This window comes from Microtus oregoni, unplaced genomic scaffold, assembly GCF_018167655.1.
Source record: "Microtus oregoni isolate MIOR12 unplaced genomic scaffold, Mior012 000024F_ref0000369, whole genome shotgun sequence".
Classification (NCBI taxonomy): domain Eukaryota; kingdom Metazoa; phylum Chordata; class Mammalia; order Rodentia; family Cricetidae; genus Microtus; species Microtus oregoni.
This window is the reverse complement of record NW_024543083.1, coordinates 14,192,942-14,214,532: the sequence shown is the minus strand read 5'-3', so window position 1 is coordinate 14,214,532 and position 21,591 is coordinate 14,192,942. Positions and strand designations below refer to the sequence as shown.

Here is a 21,591-nt window from a genome sequence, read left to right as displayed (position 1 = left end):
GATTAAAAACTTAGAGGTTTCAGTCTTCGAACCACTGGCATTTGTGGCCATAAGGATATTTGTTGTGGATGGCTGCCCTCTGCTTGTAGGAAGCTCGCTGTCACCCAAGGTGCTGATAAATAATTATCCTGACAGGTCTCAATTGTAACAAGTGATAACTCCAGCATCATTCACATGGGTTATTTGGGGACCCTGCCTGAACAACACACCCAGTAAATTTAATTCATGCTCCACCAATTCTGCTTGGACACGCCAATTATGAGACACAATACCATATTAAAATGCTATAGTAACTTTGAGTCAAAAAGAGCTATTAGTTAGGGGATGTTTGACTTATTTATAGTTATTAAAGCGGGGATGATATTCATGGACTTTTCCAATGGTCTGTTTACATTGAGCAATTTGATCTGAGATAATGCAATATTATTTGAAAACTGTTTCAGTTTGATATATTTCACACAATTGCTTTCTGCAAGAAAAAAAATAAAAACTGTAAGAGAACTGAATAAAGAAAGAGCTATCAGATTTTTCTAAGCTAAATTATCTGCCTTTGCTTTGGAAAGACATAATAATGAGCAGAGTGATCAGAGTCCTGTGGTGCACAGTCCTCACAAATGCATCTCTAGCCCTGAGAAATGCATGTGTGGTGGGATCAAAGCTAAATTCCTTCACCGTGGCAATTCAGGTAGAGCTGTGTCTCCTGGCTGAAATGTGTTCTCAAGTGTTGTCTGGGCCTCTAATAGAAACATAGCTCATATGAAAATACACTGTGTCTTAATACACATTTAATGGATAATTATTATAAGTGAGGCACTAAAAATATTAAGGCTGAATATCTTACAAAGCTAAATCATTCTCACCAACATTTAGATATATTAATATACCAGAGTTTTCTTCATCCCTTAGATGCTGATAAGAAATAAAAACACCATCAACAATTTATGGCTTTATTAATCATTTTGTTATGTTTATAGAAATTTGTACTTTGAATGCAGAAAATATGGCAATCTAATTTTTTTAAAATATTACTTAAAACCCATCCCTTCCTTTCTTACCAAAAAAGAACAACTTAGTATCAAAGTTGCAGGGATAATAAATATTTTACTATGAAATTTATTACACAACACATACAAGAACATCAACTATTTCTTCAGCATTTAGACACCGTCACCATAAGATTTCCTCGTGGAAATGTGGCAGCATAGCCAAGGGCATGGGTGTGGCTCCCACGCAAGATTTCTGTTGGGGAAATTACTTTTTAAATCTATTATCTATGTTGAATTCCTATACAATCTTTCATTTCAAGAAAAGGTTGACCCCCTAAAATAAGTCTGAATTGCCTGAGTTAATTCAGGCAGGAAACAATATTTTTAAATGACAAACGTGCCCAGCTCTATTGCTTTCTGTGAGTGGGAAATGACCCCTGGTGTCAACGAGGGACACAGATTAGTATTTTCCCTCCTGGAGTTTGGACCTTCTGAAAAGTCTTATTCTCAATTTAAAATGCCCCTTGATAGGTATATGTCTAGTTAAAAATCTCTTTTATGTACACAGTTCAAAACATCAAGCATAATATGGTTTAGAAGACTGACTTTGCCATGTTATGAAGAATTGAAAACTATTTAATGAGCCACTAAAATAAGGTGGAATGCAGCCGCATTGTACGATCATCTCATGTGTAAACCAAGAGTCTGAAACCAGTTGGAATTTGCCTCATCATTACTAAATGCTAATTTTACAAAATTAAATATTTGCAAAGGCAAGCACAGTCTGTCTCCTACTTAAAGCATATAGGATGCCTGCTGCTGAATGGTGCCTTCTAGACTTAACAGGGAAGCTGCAGCCAGAAAAATCCAAGAATAGGCCTTGCAGAGCACATTGTGTAAATTTCACAAAACTCTATTGCTACATGAATAACTAGAGACAATCAATGCTAAGAGAGATTCTGTTTTCTTTGGTGATAAATCCTCCAGGAGGTTATCCAATTCCAAATAGGTTCTAATCACACGTTCTCTCTCTCTCTCTCTCTCTCTCTCTCTCTCTCTCTCTCTCTCTATATATATATATATATATATGTGTGTGTGTGTGTGTGTGTGTGTGTGTGTCTGTGTCTGTGTGTCTGTGTGTGTTTTAAAAGTATATATATATATATATATATATATATATATATACCAGCATGAACTGAATGGGCTCAGTAAGATGGTTGATTTTATATGATATATGCATAAGCATAATAATAACAATAATAATTAAAGAAATATATGAACTTGGAAGTGAGTTAGAGTACATAGGAGGCATTGAAGGAGGAGATAGGGGAAAAGATATAAACATAGTACTAATATATGAAATTCTCAAAAACTTTAGGCTTCACAGAACTTGAAGTCAGATTGCCTAGTATTGAGTTAGGTTGTACTACTTGGTGGTGGATGCTTGGAGGAGTTTGTTACTTTCTCAGCGCTCCACATTGGTTTACTATGCAATGGGAGCACCGTGTATCCATTCTTGTCTTATTGTGAGGGATAAATGAATAATAATGGTAAAGCATTCAATAAGGATTAGACAAACTCTAACTTCCCAGTGTGAACAGAGGTTTCTCCTATTTGTCTCAGTAATGGTGGTCACATTTCAAAGACTCCTTACAATGTCTTGACTCCTGTGCTGACTAGTGTCACCATAGGATTGTCCTCTAAGCAACTCTGTAGAGCACTTACATGATTATTGAGAGATCTGGGAGGGTCCAGCTCGCTGTGGATGATGTCACCTCTGCACTGTTAGTTTTGGGTGATAAGAAAACAGGCTGAGCAAGCCACAGGGAGCAAACACTCCTCCATGGCTTCCTCATCAGCTCTCGAATTTGGGTTCCTGCCTTGAATTCCTGTCCAGCCTTCCCTTAGTGATGGACTAAAATGTATAACTACAAACTCAAATCCTTTCCACCCACATTGCCTTTGGCCATGTTTTATTTCCCACGGCAATAGAAAGCAATTAAGACAAGCCTGTTACATGGGGCGGTGGTGGCACACGCCTTTAATCCCAGCACTCGGGAGGCATAGACAGGTGTATCTCTGTGAGTTCGAGGCCAGCCTGGTCTACAAGAGCTAGTTCCAAGACAGGCACCAAAGCTACAGAGAAACCTTGTCTCAAAAAAAGAAAAAAAAAAGACAAGCCTGTTACACACTTTCTTCTCTGTCATACACACTCCCCTTCCTTGGTCACTATGGTAGTGTGAGTAAAAATGAAGGGTAGCCAGAATGTGGGACTCAGAAGGTGGCTATATTCCTCTGTTTTTTACTTCTCCAGCCCTGGCATCAGTAGGCCACCTTCCTCAGTTTCCAATCTTCCAGCCTAAGGCACAGACCATCCAAGTCTCATTCCCATTAATCCCACTATTATAACTGAATTACCCCTAGTTATATATTTGGGACAATCAGTATATTTTCCTTGCTTGCCACTTATTTTTATTTACAACAGTGAATTTTTTGTTTGTTTATTTATTTTGATTTTTTTGAGACAGGGTTTCTCTTCTCTGTAGCCTTGAAGCCTGTCTTGGAACTCACTCTGTAGACTAGGCTGGCCTCTAACTCACGGAAATATGTCTGCTTCTGCCTCCCAAGTGCTGGGAATAAAGGCGTGTGCCACCACTGCCTGGCTACAACTATGAATTTTAAAATCCCTGGGGTCCCATATCACCTTTTGACCTCATCTTCTCACCCTCTCACAAGCTGACAAATTTCCTTTTGCCCATCTTCTTAATTCTAGAAAATTTAGCTAAGGACTCTACAAACAAATAAATGGAGATTCCATGCATTTGTAACTTCTGAGAAAGGCCGCCCATCATCAGAGTAGAAGCTTATGTTATCTTTGAATGGCACATGTTGAAGCTCCATCAAGGGATTCTGTGTAGGCTGTGTACTACCAACCTGTAGGGAGGCATGTCCGCCCCAGTGACTGACCCTGTCTTTTCCAGATCACTTCCATCTTCCCTCCACAGATCCACAGTCCTGGATATCCCACCACCAGAATCCAGTAGCTGTCTTCCTTTGGGTATGCAGACAGTTTCAAGTGTGTCACTGTTATTTCTGGAATATTTTAACTACTGGCTCACTTCTGCATTTTCCAGATCCTGCACCCAAGAGATTTATCCCAATGCTTATTCCAGTGTTAACCCAAGTGATCTTTTGAAGAGTAAGACCCCCTGTTTCACTCATTTGCCTTTAATTTCTTGGTCCCAGCTGGTTCATTCACTAATGTCATCACCTCCCCCTTCCCTTTCTACAAAAGGCAATGGCTCTCCACAGCTACTGTTTACCATGTCCCATGTTTCCAGTTCCCTGTCTCCATTCACTCAAGTGTCTGAACTGGGATGAGTTATTGACCCCTGGGTCCCACTGTGCTCTGACCCTGGCACTGATGCTCTTTCTGCCTTCAGTGCATTTGGATCACTCACTGTATTTCCTCCACAATGTTGTCCTCCGGACCAACACTGGAAGATACTTCAGAATCAGGTCTGAAAGAAATCCCTGCTACTACCATGTCCTTAAAACGCCTGGATAGAGGTGGGAAGTCCTTGGGCTTCCCACAGGTCAGGGAACCCTGATTGCTCTTCGAGCAGATGAGGGGGGGGGGACTTGATCGGGGGAGGGGGAGGGAAATGGGAAGCGGTTGTGGGGACGAGGCAGAAATCCTTAATAAATAAATAAAAAAAAAGAGAGGTCATGCATTTGTGAGGAAAGACACAAGAGAGAGCTTGGAATGAGAAAAGGGAATGGGGAGTGAAGTAATTATCTTTAATAAACGTTGAAAAATCTTTCCGTTACCAGAATAAAAAAAAAACGGTTGGGGAGGAGCTGGACAGATAAGAATCCTGTGAATACTCATTAATTAAATTGTGTAATTAAATTGTGTGGAGAGAGATCACTGACTGCAATGTCCAGAGCAGGATTTGTCCATGGAACCTGGGATGTTTGTGATGTACGAACCCCACAAAGGGGGATGGGTACTCAACACGTTCTGAGACTGGAGTCCACTGTCACCTGTGATCTCTCTTCTCACTTGTCAGTGACTATAAGTCCGCAAGCAGGCAAGTGTGAAATAGGAGCATGGGCCTAGTCCTTCCTGGAGGACAGAGAAAGCATGTATCCAGTTTAACTGATTTGGGACCTGAGGGTCTCCAAGGAAATTGCCCATTCAAGTCACATTAACTAACACTGGGTGATATTGAATTTTAAGGGTAAAGTTCATGCTATTAAATATCCCCCATTACTGCTGTCATGGTGAATGTAATCTGTTTGAGCATGATTTTTTTCTGTGATCAGACACATGGGGCTCCACGGCTTGAGACTTAGCATGGTCTGTATCTAGAAAAAAATGAAAAATACAAAAAAGAAATGCATAAAGCTGAAAATAATGACAATGAACTTTTTTATTATCATCTAAGCATGTTGTAAGATTGTATTCTCTCTGTGGTGTTCCTCTGAATTTGCACATGCACCTGGAGTTCAGAGATTGGGTTAAAGCATCATTCTTCGGCAGCTATCCACCCTGATTTTGAGACAACTTATCCCACTGGTAGGGTGTTCCCTCCCGGAGATCTTTCGGCCACCATTCCCCAAGTCCTGGGGATTACAATGCTATACTACCTGCCTTATTGTGTGGAGTATGGAAGGAGATTCGTCTTCTCACGCTTTATTGAACCCTTTCCTTAGCCCCACTAAACAATATTCCATGAAATAGAATGAATAATATGCTTAGACCTATCCTGCAACAGATCCAACATTTCGCCCACAGAGACAGGGGTGAGCACGATTTAATATTGAGAGATAGTTCCCGTTCTTCTTTCCATACATTTTTCTACTTTCAGTAAGAATGATACTGGCATATATTGTCCACTATCCAAAAGCACAGAAAATAAAATTGCCAAAGGACAATTTTTAGACACACAAAGTAACAGCTTAACAAATGAGAAATAGGTGTGTCTGGCAGGCAGAGAGAATAACTAGGAGGATAAATCTAGGAGAAGAGGAAGAAGTGAGAAAAGGAGAAGAGTAGGGTGACAGGGGCCAGCCACTCAGCCTCTCAGCTAGCTGTGGAGTAAGATGGAAATAAAGATTTAAAAGCCCATAGGCAAAAAATAGTTAAATAGAACAGGTTGATTTAAGTTAGAAAAGCTGGCTAGAAATAAGCCAAGTTAAGGCTGGGCATTTGTAAGTAAGAATAAGTCTCTGTGTATTTATTTGGCAGGCCCCCAAAGAGAAAAATACCCACCTACAGGCATGCATTATCTAGCATGTTTGATTAAGTTACCTTGATAATATTTCTGGCCTTTATTTAATGATATTTTTCTCTCTGGGAAAGAAAAGCTTTTAAGAGTTTATACTGTCCTTAAATGGATAGAGTAAGTCACCTCTGCAAAATACCAAAACATCTGCCCTATTCTGTACTCCCTAAAACTTTCTGGCAGTGACATCATTTTTGGCACATTTATGTACATATTTATCTTAAATACACATGTTTAGACAAACAGAAATGATGCTAGACCTTCACTGAATAAGCAGAGCATTCCTACCAATGATCTAGTTTGGTGGCTTACAGATCGTGCTTCTAAACAAGCAGACAAACAACCACCTAATGAAATTTCCTTCTTTTAATTATGCCAGAGAATGTGAGTGTAGAAGAAAACTAGAAAAACTAGGAAGTCAGAACTGGCCTTAGCCTCATCGTTTTTTGAGTTTTAGACACAATGCTGACACATCAGACATTGGATTCATCATTACAAATTCTACAGCATGAACATGAGCCTTGACTGTCCTTGCTGACTGAGAGTGTTCTCTGGCTCAGAAATAGAATAAGCCCTCTCCCCCAAAGGGGTCACCTCTAAGAAATGCCTATATGTCTCTTTCAATCTCTATGTCTGAATCTATCCTATTGGTTTAATTACTCTGGAATATTCTGACTTATATACAATGCTTACATTTGTAATCTCCATAAAGACTTTGTTTTATTTTCCTTTTTGAGTAACTCATAATTATCAAAAAAAAAGTTTTCAAGTCAATTGTGATGGCTCAAACCAGAAATTTGGAAACAGAAGTGGGTATTACAATGAGTTCAAAACCAGCCAAAGTCATTTAGAGAGATTCTGTCTTAATAAATCAACTAATCAATCAATCAAAATTGGTGTCATGTCAGAAATATGAGGACGAATCAATTTATTCTAAGAAATAAACAAATATAAAACAATGCATTAAAAGAGTCATGGACAGAAAGTGTATGACCTTTTCAATAGGTGAAAAGTCTTTGACAAACTTCAACATCCTGCATGATAAAATCCATGAACTAGGAACAGAGAGTTTATACTTCTATATCACACACACACACACATTTATATCTGCATCACAGTGAAAGAGAAAGTTGGAACACATTGTCTCCTAAACCAATGAGAGAATGAGCCCAACTTCATGCAATATTTGTGCTCATTATAGTACTTAAAGTATTAGTTTGATCAAGAAGGAATAGAAAAAAAAAAGAAATACAAACAGCAAACAAAAAAGTGAAATTAGTCTTTTTTTCAGATTATATATCTTCCTATTATTAAAATGTCCTAAAGTCTACCCTGAAAATTCTTAAACACCGTAACTACCCTGGCAAAGTAGCATATTACAAAAGCAGCCCACGGATATGGCAATAACAAGTACTTGAACATAATGTCAGGAAAACAGCACCATTAAAGATGGACCACAGATAAGCAAATAAGTCAGTGAATAGAGAAATAAATAAATCATAGGCATGAACTTAGCTAGTAGTATGAAAGCATAATGCATCAAATAAAAAATTAGAAGACACTAGAAGATATAAAAAACCTTCCCATTTCATGGATGGGGTAATACCAATATTTTAAATTTAATGTATTATTGAAAGTGTTTTATATATTAAATGGGATCATAAACAAACCTGCAATGACTTTCCTCGTGGGAATATTTGAAAGCATCTTAATAGCCACATCACATAATAGTCAGAGTAATTCTAAATAAAAGAACAATTCTGGAAGTACTGCAAGGCCAGGTTTAGATTATTCTTCAGGGTGATAGTGATCAGAATGACTCAGAGATGATGGAATGGAATAGAGGACCCAGAAGTGAGCCCACAGAGACACAGCCATAATTTTCTACAAAGTCATCAAATTTCTTAGAAAGGAGGGATAGTCTTTTTAGCAAGTGGCATTGGGAAAACTACACACTCACAAGTAGAAAATAGAAACTAGGTTTTGTTTGTTGTGTTAAAAAATAAATTCATAGTGGCTTGAATGTCTTAGTATGATTTTGAAGTTACTAGAGGAAATCATAGGGATAACATGTTAAGGTCCAGGGATAAATAGTGGCTTTCTGGATAGGACTGTCATGGTCCAGAAAATACTAACAAGAACCTCATTTTGGATTGTGTAAAATTAAAACACCCAAAAACAAACAAGAAAGAACAACAAAGAAAAGACACAGCAACAATTCACAGTGAAGCTAAAATCTATAGACTCAGAGACCGGTTAAATCTATAAGTGAAGCATATAGCATACTGAGAGGATGCAACAATCAAGAAACCAGAAAGAGCAAAGAAGGCAACGAAGAAACATGCTTTTTCAAATGGAAAACAAATGGCCAGAAGATATAACAAGTCATACTCAACAACTTTTGTTATCAGGCATATGCATATCTGGGATCCAACTGGTCAAAATGTGGGAAAGGAACGCTGCATGGCTGTGCCATCATGGACCAAGTCCTTCCCTCCCAGTGATGGAGCATTGTGCCCCCTGACATTGAGCCTAAAGTTAACTAAAAGACGAAGTCAGAAAACCGAAACAGATAAATCCAACACAACATCTTCTAGAAAATATACTAAGATTCCATCTAATCGTAGTTAACATGACTGTCAGAGTGAAAGGATAAAAATAATCCCAGCAGATGTCAGTGTGTGGAAACATGGGAGGAGTCCTCAGTAATACTGGTAATAATACTGAGTCCTAAAGAATTAAATACGGGGGTATTCCCAGGAATAAGATTGGGAATATGGAAGTATTCCCAGGAAAATGTCTAAGAATTTCACATTGTCTTATGTCTAGCTTTTGGCAAAACTAGTTTCAAAGTAGACACTGCTCTCTGGGCCTCTTCCCCTCAAATAGGCTTCAGTAGTCTCTCTGCAGATAAGGAAGAACCCCCATCATGCGACCTCTTCTTTATCTTCCTATCAGTTTCTCTTTTCTTTTCCTTTTTTCCTTCCTTCCTTCCTTCCTTCCTCCTTCCTTCCTTCCTTTCTCTCTCTCTTTCTTTCTTTCTTTCTTTCTTTCTTTCTTTCTTTCTTTCTTTCTTTCTGAGACAGGGTTTCTCTGTGTAACAGCTTTAGCTGTCCTGGAATTAGCTCTGTAGACCAGGCTGGTCTTGAACTCACAGAGATTTGCCTGCCTCTACCTCTGGAGTGCTGGGACTAAAGGTGTGCACCACAACCAACTGGCTTCTTATCAGTTTTTATTATTAAGTTACATCTCTATATGGAACCAACTGTGTACCATTAATTCAAAGCATCAGAACTTTACATACAAAAAGGACACATGCAGAAGGTTCAACACGGTGGCTCACACTTGTAATCCCAGGAGACTGAGATAGGGATGGATCACTACTAATTAAAGACCAGCCTATGCTATGGAGTAAGATCATGTGTCAAAAAAAAAAAGAAAGAAAGAAAGAGAAACAAAAGCCCTTAAGTTAATCAAGATACTGACTCTGAGCTTCTCAAAGTAGTAGTCACTGGCGTAGGTATCCCTGAGAATTTGAAATGTAGTTATCTTATCTTGTATAGAGATATGTGTTCATTGTAAAATATATACTAGGTTTTGAAATTAAAATGAAGAACACAAAATATCCCATTAGTCATTAATACTGACTGTGCCACCCAGTGATAAAGTCTTGGATGTTTTAGAATAATAGAATCTGTTATTCAAATGAATTTCATCTGTTTCTTTGGCAAAAGAACTCGGTCCAGTGTTGGGGCTCTCCTCCGTGTGAAGGCAGTGAATGGTCAGTGGACAGGCCACTCCACACACCGAGGCAGCTGCCTGCATCCTGAGCAATGTTGATGTGAGTCATTGTAGTTCCTCTGAGTCCACTGCCAAAGATTTGTGATCTCTGTGCCTCTAACACAGCCTAATACCAGCTGTTGTCAGTCCTTTTGATAAGCCACATCAGCCATGCTCGCCAGGGACATGACACGGCAAATATCTCTGCCTAATTTTGGAGATGATTAAGAGAAAGTTCATCAGTCTATGTATTATCTATCTATCTATCTATCATCTATCTATCATCTATCTTTCTAACAATCATCTATCTATCATTGATCTATTATCTATTCATCTATCTACCTATTATCTATCATCTATCTATACATCTATCATCTATCTACTATATATCTACCTACTTACCTATCTATCATCTATCTATCAATTATTTATAGATGTATATAAGTGTTTTTTTCAATAGCATCTTTTTTTGTTTTGTTTTTGAGACAGGGTTTTTCTGTAGCTCTGGAGCCTGTCCTGAAACTCATTTCATAGACCAGGCTGGCCTTGAACTCATAAAGATCTATCTGCCTAACTCTGCTTCCCAAGTGCTGGGATTAAAGATGTGCTCCACCACCACCCAGCTTCCAATAGCATCTTAAAAGGTGCATTTGGTTTTATTTTTTGAGGGACAGTCATCAAAGTCAGACTATGGAAGAGAGGAGATGGGTTAAAACTTGAGAAATGTGATGAAGTTGGAAAATGGCTCCTAGGGCAGAACCCTAGGCTCATGTTCTGAAGAGCTGCTCCTTCCAAGCTGCTGTGATCCCCACTTTATCATGTGCCGACCCCACAAAGTTATGACTACAGATGTTACTGTGATGAGCATCCCATAACTGTATATGGCACACATACTTAGGTGCTACTCTGTCAGTTCCACCCTTGTGCTGGAAAGGGAAAATAAGATTTTATCATGCTGGGCAGAGGTCATGTGACCCAATACTGTGGTGTTACTGGTAGTGAGACTGCCAGGAAGGAGTCTCCAACAATTGCTGGAACTAAATAACCAGAACTTTTGGGAATCAGAAAAGATACTCATTTCATTTTTAAAAGTCAGCTCACCCACACTGCTGAGACTATTTTTTTTGTGTGTGTGTGAGCTTCTGGGCATGCTACAGCCACACATTTATGAGCATTAGACCATTGACTTTTTCTTTATTATTGAGTTATCTCAGTCAATAAGAAGTGGCATGTCTCTCAAATTATTTTATTTTATAAACTTTGAAACTTTGAATTTTTACCAGGTCATGAATTAGAAAAGGAAAATTATGAATATAACTGCATTAACCTCTGACAGTGAAGAATGTGTTTTCCTTGGCATAGTTAGGACCTAATAAAACTTGATTAAAGAACAAGAAAGATTTATTGAAAGGTTATTATACTGACTTTGACTGTATAAAATATATAGCTGCAAAACTGTAAAGACCTTTATCTTAAGAAAAGGCCCTTTTATCTTTTATCTTATATTGAAAAAAAAAGATGCATAAAGAGAATATGAGAAAAAATGTATAAGGAGAGGAGAAAAATTACAATGGGTTAAACAAGTTTTCATGCAGAAAGAAAACAAGGATATTCTAACTCTTGATTCTCAAGGCTGAGATTGTCCTGGAGGTTACAGACTGTTGCAGGAGTAGTCTTTAGTCATTAATTTACAAAACAAAATAAACAAAATAGGCACTTCAACTTTGTTTTTATATTCATTGAGAAAAGGTGATACAGTGGGGGTGAAATGGAAGGCAGGAAAAAAAACAGTTTGAGGGAAATAATGAAGCGTGAGGTCTACAGGGTGCAGAAAATGACTCAATGAGCAACTGAGTAACCTCCAGGTTATCCTATGACAGGCAACCACAGTTGGAAGGAAGGAGAAAAAAGAAGGGCACTCGGGGACATCCCAACAGTACTGTCTTTCAAAGGAGTAGATCACTGTCTTTCAAATGGGTCAGTTATTCAAAAGAATTGTGGAAAAGCCGGGGGAAAGGAATCCAGGCTCTGGACAATGAGGACACTTCCATTGTGACAACAGAAAAACAGAGCTAAGGACTTACATCAAGAGCATTAAGCGGGGTATGATTATCTCTAGGAACACTCAGAGAAAATGAGCAATTGGGGAAGATTGATAGAGACATGGGAGAGAAAACAGAGTTTTTCCAGGAATAAGAAAATAATATGTTAAACGTGCTAACATATTATATATATAAACCCCGGTTAGTGTTTCTGAACTTTTACCTGAGCCTAGATCCTTTCCTACCTGGCCCCTTCTGATTCCACCCTGTGACATGGATCTGATGTCACCCCTTGTGTTGGAGATTCAGTCAGGATGAAGTCCTCTGACATAGTATCTGACCATTCCTAGTTACAGAGCTGGGGATCTATCATCACAAAATCGTTAGCATCACAAAGAGCTCACCAAACACCAACACCAGACAACAGAAGATCCAGGCAAGAAGACACTTTATATGTTGATATAGTGCTTGGCAGACTAGCACATATTTAAAGTCAAATTGGGTTAATTAAACTTTTGTTTTGTTATTTTCTTATTTATCTTTGAGACAGTAGTCTCTTATAGCCCAATCTGATTGTCAAACTCCCTATGTAGCAGATGATGACTATGAACTCCTGATACTCCTGTCTCAGTCTTCCAAGTGCCAAGATCACCAGGAAGTTACCATATCCAGCAATCTTCTCTTGTATTATTTGATACATGAGTGGTAACAGCTCCACTGGCAGATGGGTATGAGATTTACACCATAGTGACTATTTAGTTGCTTTTCTGACATCTCATTAAAAATGCAGTGAGTATTTGCCTGGCCTTTTGTTTCTACACCAGCAAGGTGAATCTCTCTTAAGAACCCAGAACCCAAGATTTGATACACACATCCTCAACAACAATAGTAGTAAAATAATCCTACCACAGAGGCTGAACATTCCAGAAACTGGGAAAAGGCATCCACCCTGAATGGACTCAGGGACATAGTCCATTCCACCATGGTTACCTCATTCCAAGTGCTGGAGTGTTGGAAGAGTTTTTAGAGGGTGATATGGAATTGTCTAATTATCTTTAATTTGTTTTAATGTAGAAGGGTTAAACAAGGAAACATGAAATCTAATTTTTAAATAGCAAAGAATAGTGGTTCACACCTGAAATTATAGCCCCCAGGAAGCTGAGGCAGTGGGAGCACTAGGAATGTGAGGCTACAGAGGGAAAAACAATAAAGAAAAAGATAGAAGAAGAAGGAGACTATACATTTATAGCCTATCAGGATGTTGTGGCAAAGGGGACTCCATGAACAGAAATGTGTAAATCCTGTGAAGGGGATAGGAGACCTAACGGGTATTTGAGGTCCAACAGCAGGTCTAATTTGCTGATACAGCTAGGGTTCTAGCAAGGTTTCCTCCATTCTGTGTCTTACTTCCTTGGAAAGAAGGGTTCATGAAGGGCCACCCTTTCCAATACTGCCCTCTTTTAAATGGGTGTAAAGTTACCAATGTGAGCTACAAAGTCACCTGCTAGCTAGGTTCAGGCTTCCCTTCTCAGGCGCACAGGAGGCAAACCTACCTCTGCAGAAAGGAGCTGGGAAGTCCCAGGAAGCACCATTCCCAGGGCTGACAATGCAAGTCAGAATGGCATGACCTTCCAAGATGTAGCCAGAGAGACAGCTGTATCTGATCTTGTCGCCGATGTTGAACCTTGTTCCGTGGAGGACTCCTTTCAATATTTCCCCAGGGTTTCCACACGTGTGGCTAGGTAAGACTGTGGGAAGGAAAAAAGGAGGTTAAAGAAAATTTTCTATAGAGATACATTTCTTTCATAAAATAAGCATTACATTTGAACTATTAAAATCAGAAAATCTCTGCAGTAGAAAAATAATTCAGCATGCTTAAGAGCAAAACAGAGAATGTGTTTGGGGTTTAGAATATCTGCCCTGACACATTTTTATAATGGTGTTTGAAAAGTGCAAATAAATGCTTTTGGTTAAAAGATGAAACTATAGTTGTATTAACATACTGTCTTACAGAAAAGACCTAGATAAATTTGGTAATAATAAAATTTCACAGTATATAGGAAGAGCCAACAAGTTGCAGAAATAATGTCACAGTTGGGGCACAGATGCATGCCTTTGTGGATATTACCTCAGACCTCATCATTACTAACCTGCCTTATATGAAGCATTAATTGATATACAACCTATGTTTACCTTTAGACCCTGGCAGCAGTACCCTGTCCCATACATATCATTAATATCCAATCTGTGTGCACTCCCAGGCTTCAGCATCAGCACCATAACTGATACATACCACTCAATAGTATTGGACACATGTTCGTCCTCAGACCTCAGCATCAGCACCACACCCAATACACACCACTAAACAGTATCCAATGCATGTTTATTCTTAGACCTCAGCATCAGTACCACACCTGACACACATCACTAACCAGTATCTAATGCATGTTGATCCTCAGCATCAGCACCAACCACACCTGCTGCACACCAGTAACTAGTATTGAATGCACGTTTATCCTCAGACCTGAGCATCAGTCCCATGTCTGTTATATACCACTAAACAGTATCAAATACATATTTGTTTTCAGACCTCGGCAGTCGTACCACTCCTGATGCACAGCACTAGTTGGTACCCAATCCATGTTTCACCAATAAGATTTGTGCTAAAGGATAAGTAAAAGAATTTCTCTTGACCCATAAGCTTGAGAAATCATGATGCTGAGCCCTAGGGTCTGTTTACCAGGCATTCACAGCAGCCTTTTCTCCATTTGCATTGCTAAGCTAAGTCCTATAATGATCTGCAGTTCAAAGTTGGGCTTCTGATTCTGTTTGTTCTGGAACTTTCTTGTCACCTTCAAAGATCCTCATCTCGTCTACCTCCATAGGGGACTCTCAGTGTGATGAGATCCCTAGTCAAAGGACACAATTTGGGACGAAATTGATCCATCACTCAGCTGTAAGGATGAAAGACAAATGTGTTCGTATTTCTGCTCGAAACTCAGCATCCTACCAGAAAGTCAGTGATGTCTATGAAATTGCCAAGTTGTCCAAGAAACGTACTATTTTATAAAATATTTTCAAATAAAAACCAATTTCCAAAGGAATAAGTTATTTTCTGAGTGTTTGTTTCGTGTGTGTGTGTGTGTGTGTGTGTGTGTGTGTGTGTGTAGGAAGAGGGTTCTTAGAAATTTTATAGGCATGTCTATGTAATATTACATGATGTAAATAACGCATTATTTATGCCATCCAGAAATATTTAGAGAGCAAGTTTGAGTTTATATGTGGTTAGTATTACCTTCATGAAAATGAAATCACTACTTGCAAATACTGTAGTGTACATTTAACTAAGCAGTTTCCATAAAATGTTTAGAAGTTTAGATAAAATAGATCAGTAAGTTAGTTGTCCATTTTGCCATTCTTCACAGAAAGGCTATTATGAGTTGACTTCTCTTATGTTTTTAGAGCCAAGAAGTATTGGAAGAAAATATACAACCTCAGTGATTGCAGAACTATAAATCAAAACCATAATGTGATATCACCTTATTGAGGTCAAAGGGCTCCTTTGAGAAGAGAAGAATAATCCCTATAGGGAGGAGGCATAGGAATAAACACTCTTTTGTTTGCTTGTTTGTTCATTTGTTTGTTGAGACAAGAGTTTCTTTGTGTAACCCTGAATGTCTTGGAACTCACTCTGTAGACCAGGCTGACCTCGAATTCAGAGATCCTCCTGCCTGTCTCCCAAGTGCTGGAATTAAATGTGTGTGTCACCACCACCTGGAAAAAATGAACACTTTTATATCCTATGGGTATGGATGTGAATGAATGAAGCCATTGTAGTAAAAACCACGAAAAAAAATTAAAAGTCTAGAATCACCAGGGAATTCAGCATTGGCATCACTGGACACAGAGGATAACGTAAGGATAAGGAGTCAACATGTCAGAAATCTCCTCCACTCCCCCCTACTGCAATGGTATTCACAGCTTCCAAGATACAGAAGCAGTCCAGGTGTGCTCTACCCAATGAGTGGGTAAAAAAAAAACGAGGGGTTGGCTGGTGAGAAGGATTACCAGGGAAAAGCACTTGTCCCATAAGCTTAAGGAGCCAAGTCATACCCCTGGGGCACAAATGGAGGCAGAAGTAGAGAACAGACTTCAGGAAGGTATCCTCTGACCTCCACATGTGTGCTTGATGCGTGCTTCTTTCAGTGAAGAAAGAAAATGTGGTGCATATACTCTGGCCATCAAATTAACGCTATTTTGTCTTTTGTTCCCACTCAGTGCTCCTGAGCCTGGAGGAGTCAGAACATATGAAACCAGCTGGGCACAGAGACACAAGTTGGAGTATGAGGTTTACTGCTAAGATAATTATTGTTTAATTAGCTCCTAATAGTACCTCTTACAAGAAGTCACATATTTATTTACTCATCGACTATGTCCAGATGAATTGTTTCCCCAAAGACACGTGTTATAAATGTGAATATATTAATATTTCTGACCTACTCAGGAGAACTACAACTGGCATCGCTGGCCTAATCAGACAACCAACAGATGCACTCTGGAGCTGAATGCAGTCTGTTCAACGCTTGCATAGGTAATACTGTGGAAATAGTTTTTCAACCAGGTGTGGTGTCACACTCCTTTAATCCCAGCAATCAGGGAACAGAGGCAAAGGGATCTCTGCGAGTTCGAGGCCAGCCTGGTCTACAAAGTAAGTTCCAACATAGCCAGGGCTGAGAGATACCTTGTCTCAAAAACAAAACAGAACAAAACAAAAAATGCTTTTTCAAGTGCACTTTGATATAGATACTTTAGTTGTCTCTTTTGCAAAAAAAAAGTTGATGCATCACAATTCTTCACTGAAGAAAGGAGAGAGAAGATTTGGGAATGTGCACATACTTCACAAGTTCAAAGGTCTCATATACATATATACTTACACACATGTATATACATATAGGTACATATAATATACATATATTTGTATATGCATTGTATATAACATATTACACATATTACATACATATATATGAATAATATATATAATACACAAATACATACATATAATATATGTATATATGTGGGTGGGGTTGAGGGCTGAAGTCGAGGATATAGGGTGGTGTGTGTGAAACCATTGCTGTCTGTGGATCCAGGGAGTTCTGTGGGTAAGCTGAACACCATTCACACATGTGGAGTCTGATTGTTATGTAGGAAGATTGGCAAGCGCTACTTCTCCCACTCTGGAGCCCCTTCAACACCACCCTCTTTGTTCCTGTTGATGGGGGTCACCTTCACCTTAACACCTTGAAACTTGATTATAGCAGAATTCAAAAACCGCACATCAAGCACCATGTTTGTGAGGCAGGACACCGTTTCAAAGGACAGGGAGTGTGGGAGATGAAAGTGGCCTCGGGTCTCCTCTGTAATTCTTAGTTGTTCTTTATTCAGTGAGAATGACTCATCAGGGCTTGTTTTGCAGAGAAGGTGTGAAGACTGGGGTGGATATTTCAGACTCCAAGTATCTGTTCCTTCTGACCCAATTATGAGCGTGATTGTAAGCAGCCGAGAGTAGTTCTGCTAGGTGTAAATTGATTGACAAGGGGAGAAAGACTTATGGTGTCTCTGTATGACGTGTCTAGAATAAAGAAAGGACCTCGGCAGGCTCTTGCTTAGTATACAGTAGCTCAGATAAACGACAAGTCCAACAACGGGCAGAACACGGAGTACATGTTCCCAGTCTGTAATAACGCAGAGTACAGTTCTCAATCTGTAATAACACAGAGAACATGTCCTCAGTCTGAGGACCACATACCTCACTGGCTTTGTGAAAACACACACACAAAAAAAAGGTTTTAAGCAAATATTGGAATGCTGGAAAGATGGCTCAGTGGTTAAGAGCACTTGCTGCTCTTGCAGAGGACCTGAGTGGGATCTTAGCATTCACATAGAGGCTCACGAGCATCTGTTACTAGAGTTTCTGGGGGATTTGACACTCTGTTTTAGGCTCCATGAGCATCAGATATGCATGTGATATAGTCATACATACAAACAAAGCACTTATGCACATAAATTAAAAATAAAAATTAATTGGATAGAATATCATATTTGAAATACCGAATCCATTGACAATACATAACTTGAAATAGATTCATTCCAATACTACACACACACACACACACACACACACACACACACACACCTAGGCATCAAAGTATTAACATGAATTAAATAATTTTACAGTATTATAATTAGAATGATTGAATTCTAACTCTTCTATAAGTAGCACACATTTATACATTTGGGACTTAGTGTTTGAGAATACTTATTTTCAGCTAACATTTCATTTTTGAGTACTTAATTTTAAGCATTTCCTTATTTATTAACTTATTGTCTGTGCCTGCTTGTCTGTGAGCCATGTGCTAGCAGAGCCAAGAAAGGCAGAAGAGGAGATTGTATCTCCTGGAACTGGAATAACAGGTGGTTATGGGCGCTGGGAACTGAACCCAGGCCCTCTGGAAAGATCACTCAAGTCTCTCAACACTGAGTCATCTCTCCAGTGCTAGGATGCTTTTAGGTTTCTCAAATTTTAGGAGAAGTAATGTCAACAATCAAAAAGAAGATCTAATAGAAAACTTATTTCTGGCTACAAACAACAAAAATGAAAAAAATTCATATTGTTAAGCCATTGCCAAGCTCATAAAAGTTGTGGATTGTGAAAAATAGATTAATGATAACTAATCTGTGCAAATATCCAAGGCTCAAATGGAGAAGAGTCGCCAATACAGAGAAATCTCAGGTCTGAAGAAAACAAAATTAAAATCAGCTATATTCAACCTAATTATTATTTCCGCCAGTTGGCTTAAACTATTCTTTTGGACACTTTCCCTGACGTTGGGGAAAAGCCTTCTCACATCTCCTGCAGGGACAAGTGCACAGTAACCCTTTAGCAAACTCTTACTGAGTTTACTGACCTCTTTATTTAATCTTCTTCAATCCTTGCTTGGATAAAGCAACCCCTGGCCCATAGGGAGCCTAAGAAGCGAGTCTTCCAGCGTGAGAATTCTGCACAGAGCAGGCATTAGGTCATATGAAAGGATCTCCTTAGACATTAAGGCTTAAAGGCAGTGTAAACTGCAGGCAAACTTTTAGCTCCCAGGGCAGGGTTCCATCAGACATCGGGGTAGTTACCACCTCAGGCTGGGAACACGGGTTGTCACTCTAATTATGCTGCAGAATTTCTCTCAGCAAGGCTTCAGATTTGGCAAGGACATATGGTCACAACTCAGTGACTTAATTGGCTAGCACATCAAACCTTTAACCCAAATGTTTAAGAGATTAAATGGATGTCATATTAAATCCCTGCCCAAAAGAAAAGTGAACGTATGATGGTAAATGAAAACCCACCGTTAATATTCATTAATGAAGGAGACACAAGGCTATCAAGTAGCATTTGAAATTCTTTAAGGAATGATTATCCTGAAACTGGGTGCAACAGGATTTGTGCAGATATTGCTTACACCTTGCCTCACTGATAGTCTCCTCTTTGCTTAAGCCAATTAAATAAATAAGTAAATAAACAATCTTCAAATGCCCACATAGGATAGGGCACAGAGTTGTGTGCCTATGGGCAGTTGGTAAGGGAAAGTTCCTCACCCCTTTCTTTTACCCTTTCCAAAAGATAAGTGGAATCTGATTATGTGGTCTTTAGGAGTACCAGAAGCCAGGTTTGCAGATCCTGAGACCTGGAATCTGTTCTTTTATGGCAAGGAAAGGGGAGATGCTAACAGGTTGGAATTATAACAATAGTGTTGAGGTTCCTGAAGTGTGTGTTCTCAATTTTTTCACCCCAGAATCTCTCTCCAGCTAAGGGAGGGGGCTGTAAGCTAAGTAGCAGCACCATGGATGGTTCTGAGAGCCCCTGAGAGCTAAGTGGAAGCCATGGAGATGCGCACATCGAGATAGAAGGTGAAGTTTGGTCAAGTCAGAATAAAAATGTAAACCTTGAGTGGGCTGAATAGCTGTGGCCAGTGCTGATGGCCAGCCAATCAGCACAGGATATTGCAGGCATCAGAGTTGACACTCACTTGTGTTTCTGGTCCAGAGATGTAGAACAATGGTCCAGGTCTGATACAAAAAAAAGTCCACCATAACTTTATGTGATTCTGTCAGAGGCCAGCAGGGTTCACTGGCTGGCATGCTGCTCTGGATATTCCAATAATTCTCAATTCTTAATTGTTAATAATTATTCAGGTGGTAAGAAAATAAAAAAAATAGAAGGAAGTCATAACAGAATGGCCTTTAAAATGGAATATAGTTATTAAAAAGACTAAGAAATTATTTTTAAAAATTTGTATTTTTCATTATCAATGGATATTTATTTTTTGTATACTAACTGATAATACTTGTAACACACTATGTGCTCTATACTGTTTTATGAGATAAATCTTCATGCATATATATGCATATTATATAGATAGATAGATAGGTATTTAGTATTATTATAATGAGCAGCTTACTGAGAAAATGTTGGCACAGAGAGGTTCTCTAAAGTTTTTTGCCGCACAGAAGTATGGGTTGCAGGTAGATGAGAGAGTATTTGCCAGAACTACGCTGGAATGCCTTTCTTATTGATGACTATGAGCTATTGAATCTACAGTGCCATCCACAGTTTCTTCTGACAACAAGATTATATAGATTTGAAATAACTGCCACACTTTCTCATGTAGACATGAGGTCAAAATTAAAGCACAACATTTTATAATTTTGCCACCAGCTTTCCAGGTAAATTTGTTTAATGGGGCATGAACACAGCGGAGAGACTGAGCAGTGGTAGCTCTGAAAGCAGCAGACAGACCAGGAAGAAAGTGATCAGAAATTTGTATTTCAGGATAGTTTTCAGCAGTGGTTGGAAACTTTCCTAAGAATCTAAAGATAAAGAGCTCATACACGTCTCTCTCTCTCTCTCTCTCTCTCTCTCTCTCTCTCTCTCTCTCTCTCACACACACACACACACACACACACACACACACACACTACAAACTGTCTTGAAAGAGGCATTGCTCTAGTTTATACTAGAAGTGTCTCCAAGAGGTCATGCATGAAAGCTTGGTCTATGGCACTGTCTGAGGTGGTGGAACCTTTGGGTGGACCCCAGGAAAAGAAAACTGAGTTATTGGGGAGAAGCCTTGATTCAGGAGCTATTGGCAGCAGACCTCTCCTCTCTGTCAGCTTCTAGAGGATGAACAAGTTCCCCCACAACACACAGTCCCACCATGAAATCCTTCCTCCCTGCTGGCTCAAAGTCACAGGCTTTGGTAACTGCAGACAGACAGTTCTACAACTATCAGCCAAAATAACCCTTTTCTCTGCATAGAGTTCATCTCCCGCACGTCGCACAAGAGTGACACAAAGCCGCCTAACGGACTGAAAGCACACCTGCTGGTTTACATGGCGGGAAAATGGTACCATGGACTGTTTACGCTAGCCGATTCTCACATG

At 39.2% G+C, this 21,591-nt stretch overlaps 1 protein-coding gene across 2 annotated transcripts in view; it reads right to left on the bottom strand.

The window, feature by feature from the left end:
• Csmd1 (CUB and Sushi multiple domains 1) overlaps positions 1-21,591 on the bottom strand; it is a 1,426,468-nt gene that overhangs the window by 677,725 nt on the left and 727,152 nt on the right. For both annotated transcript variants that reach the window (XM_041673587.1, XM_041673588.1), the window contains exon 4: positions 13,653-13,847. In XM_041673587.1, coding sequence (XP_041529521.1) covers positions 13,653-13,847 — 195 coding nt within the window. The remainder of the gene's footprint in view (positions 1-13,652; positions 13,848-21,591) is intronic.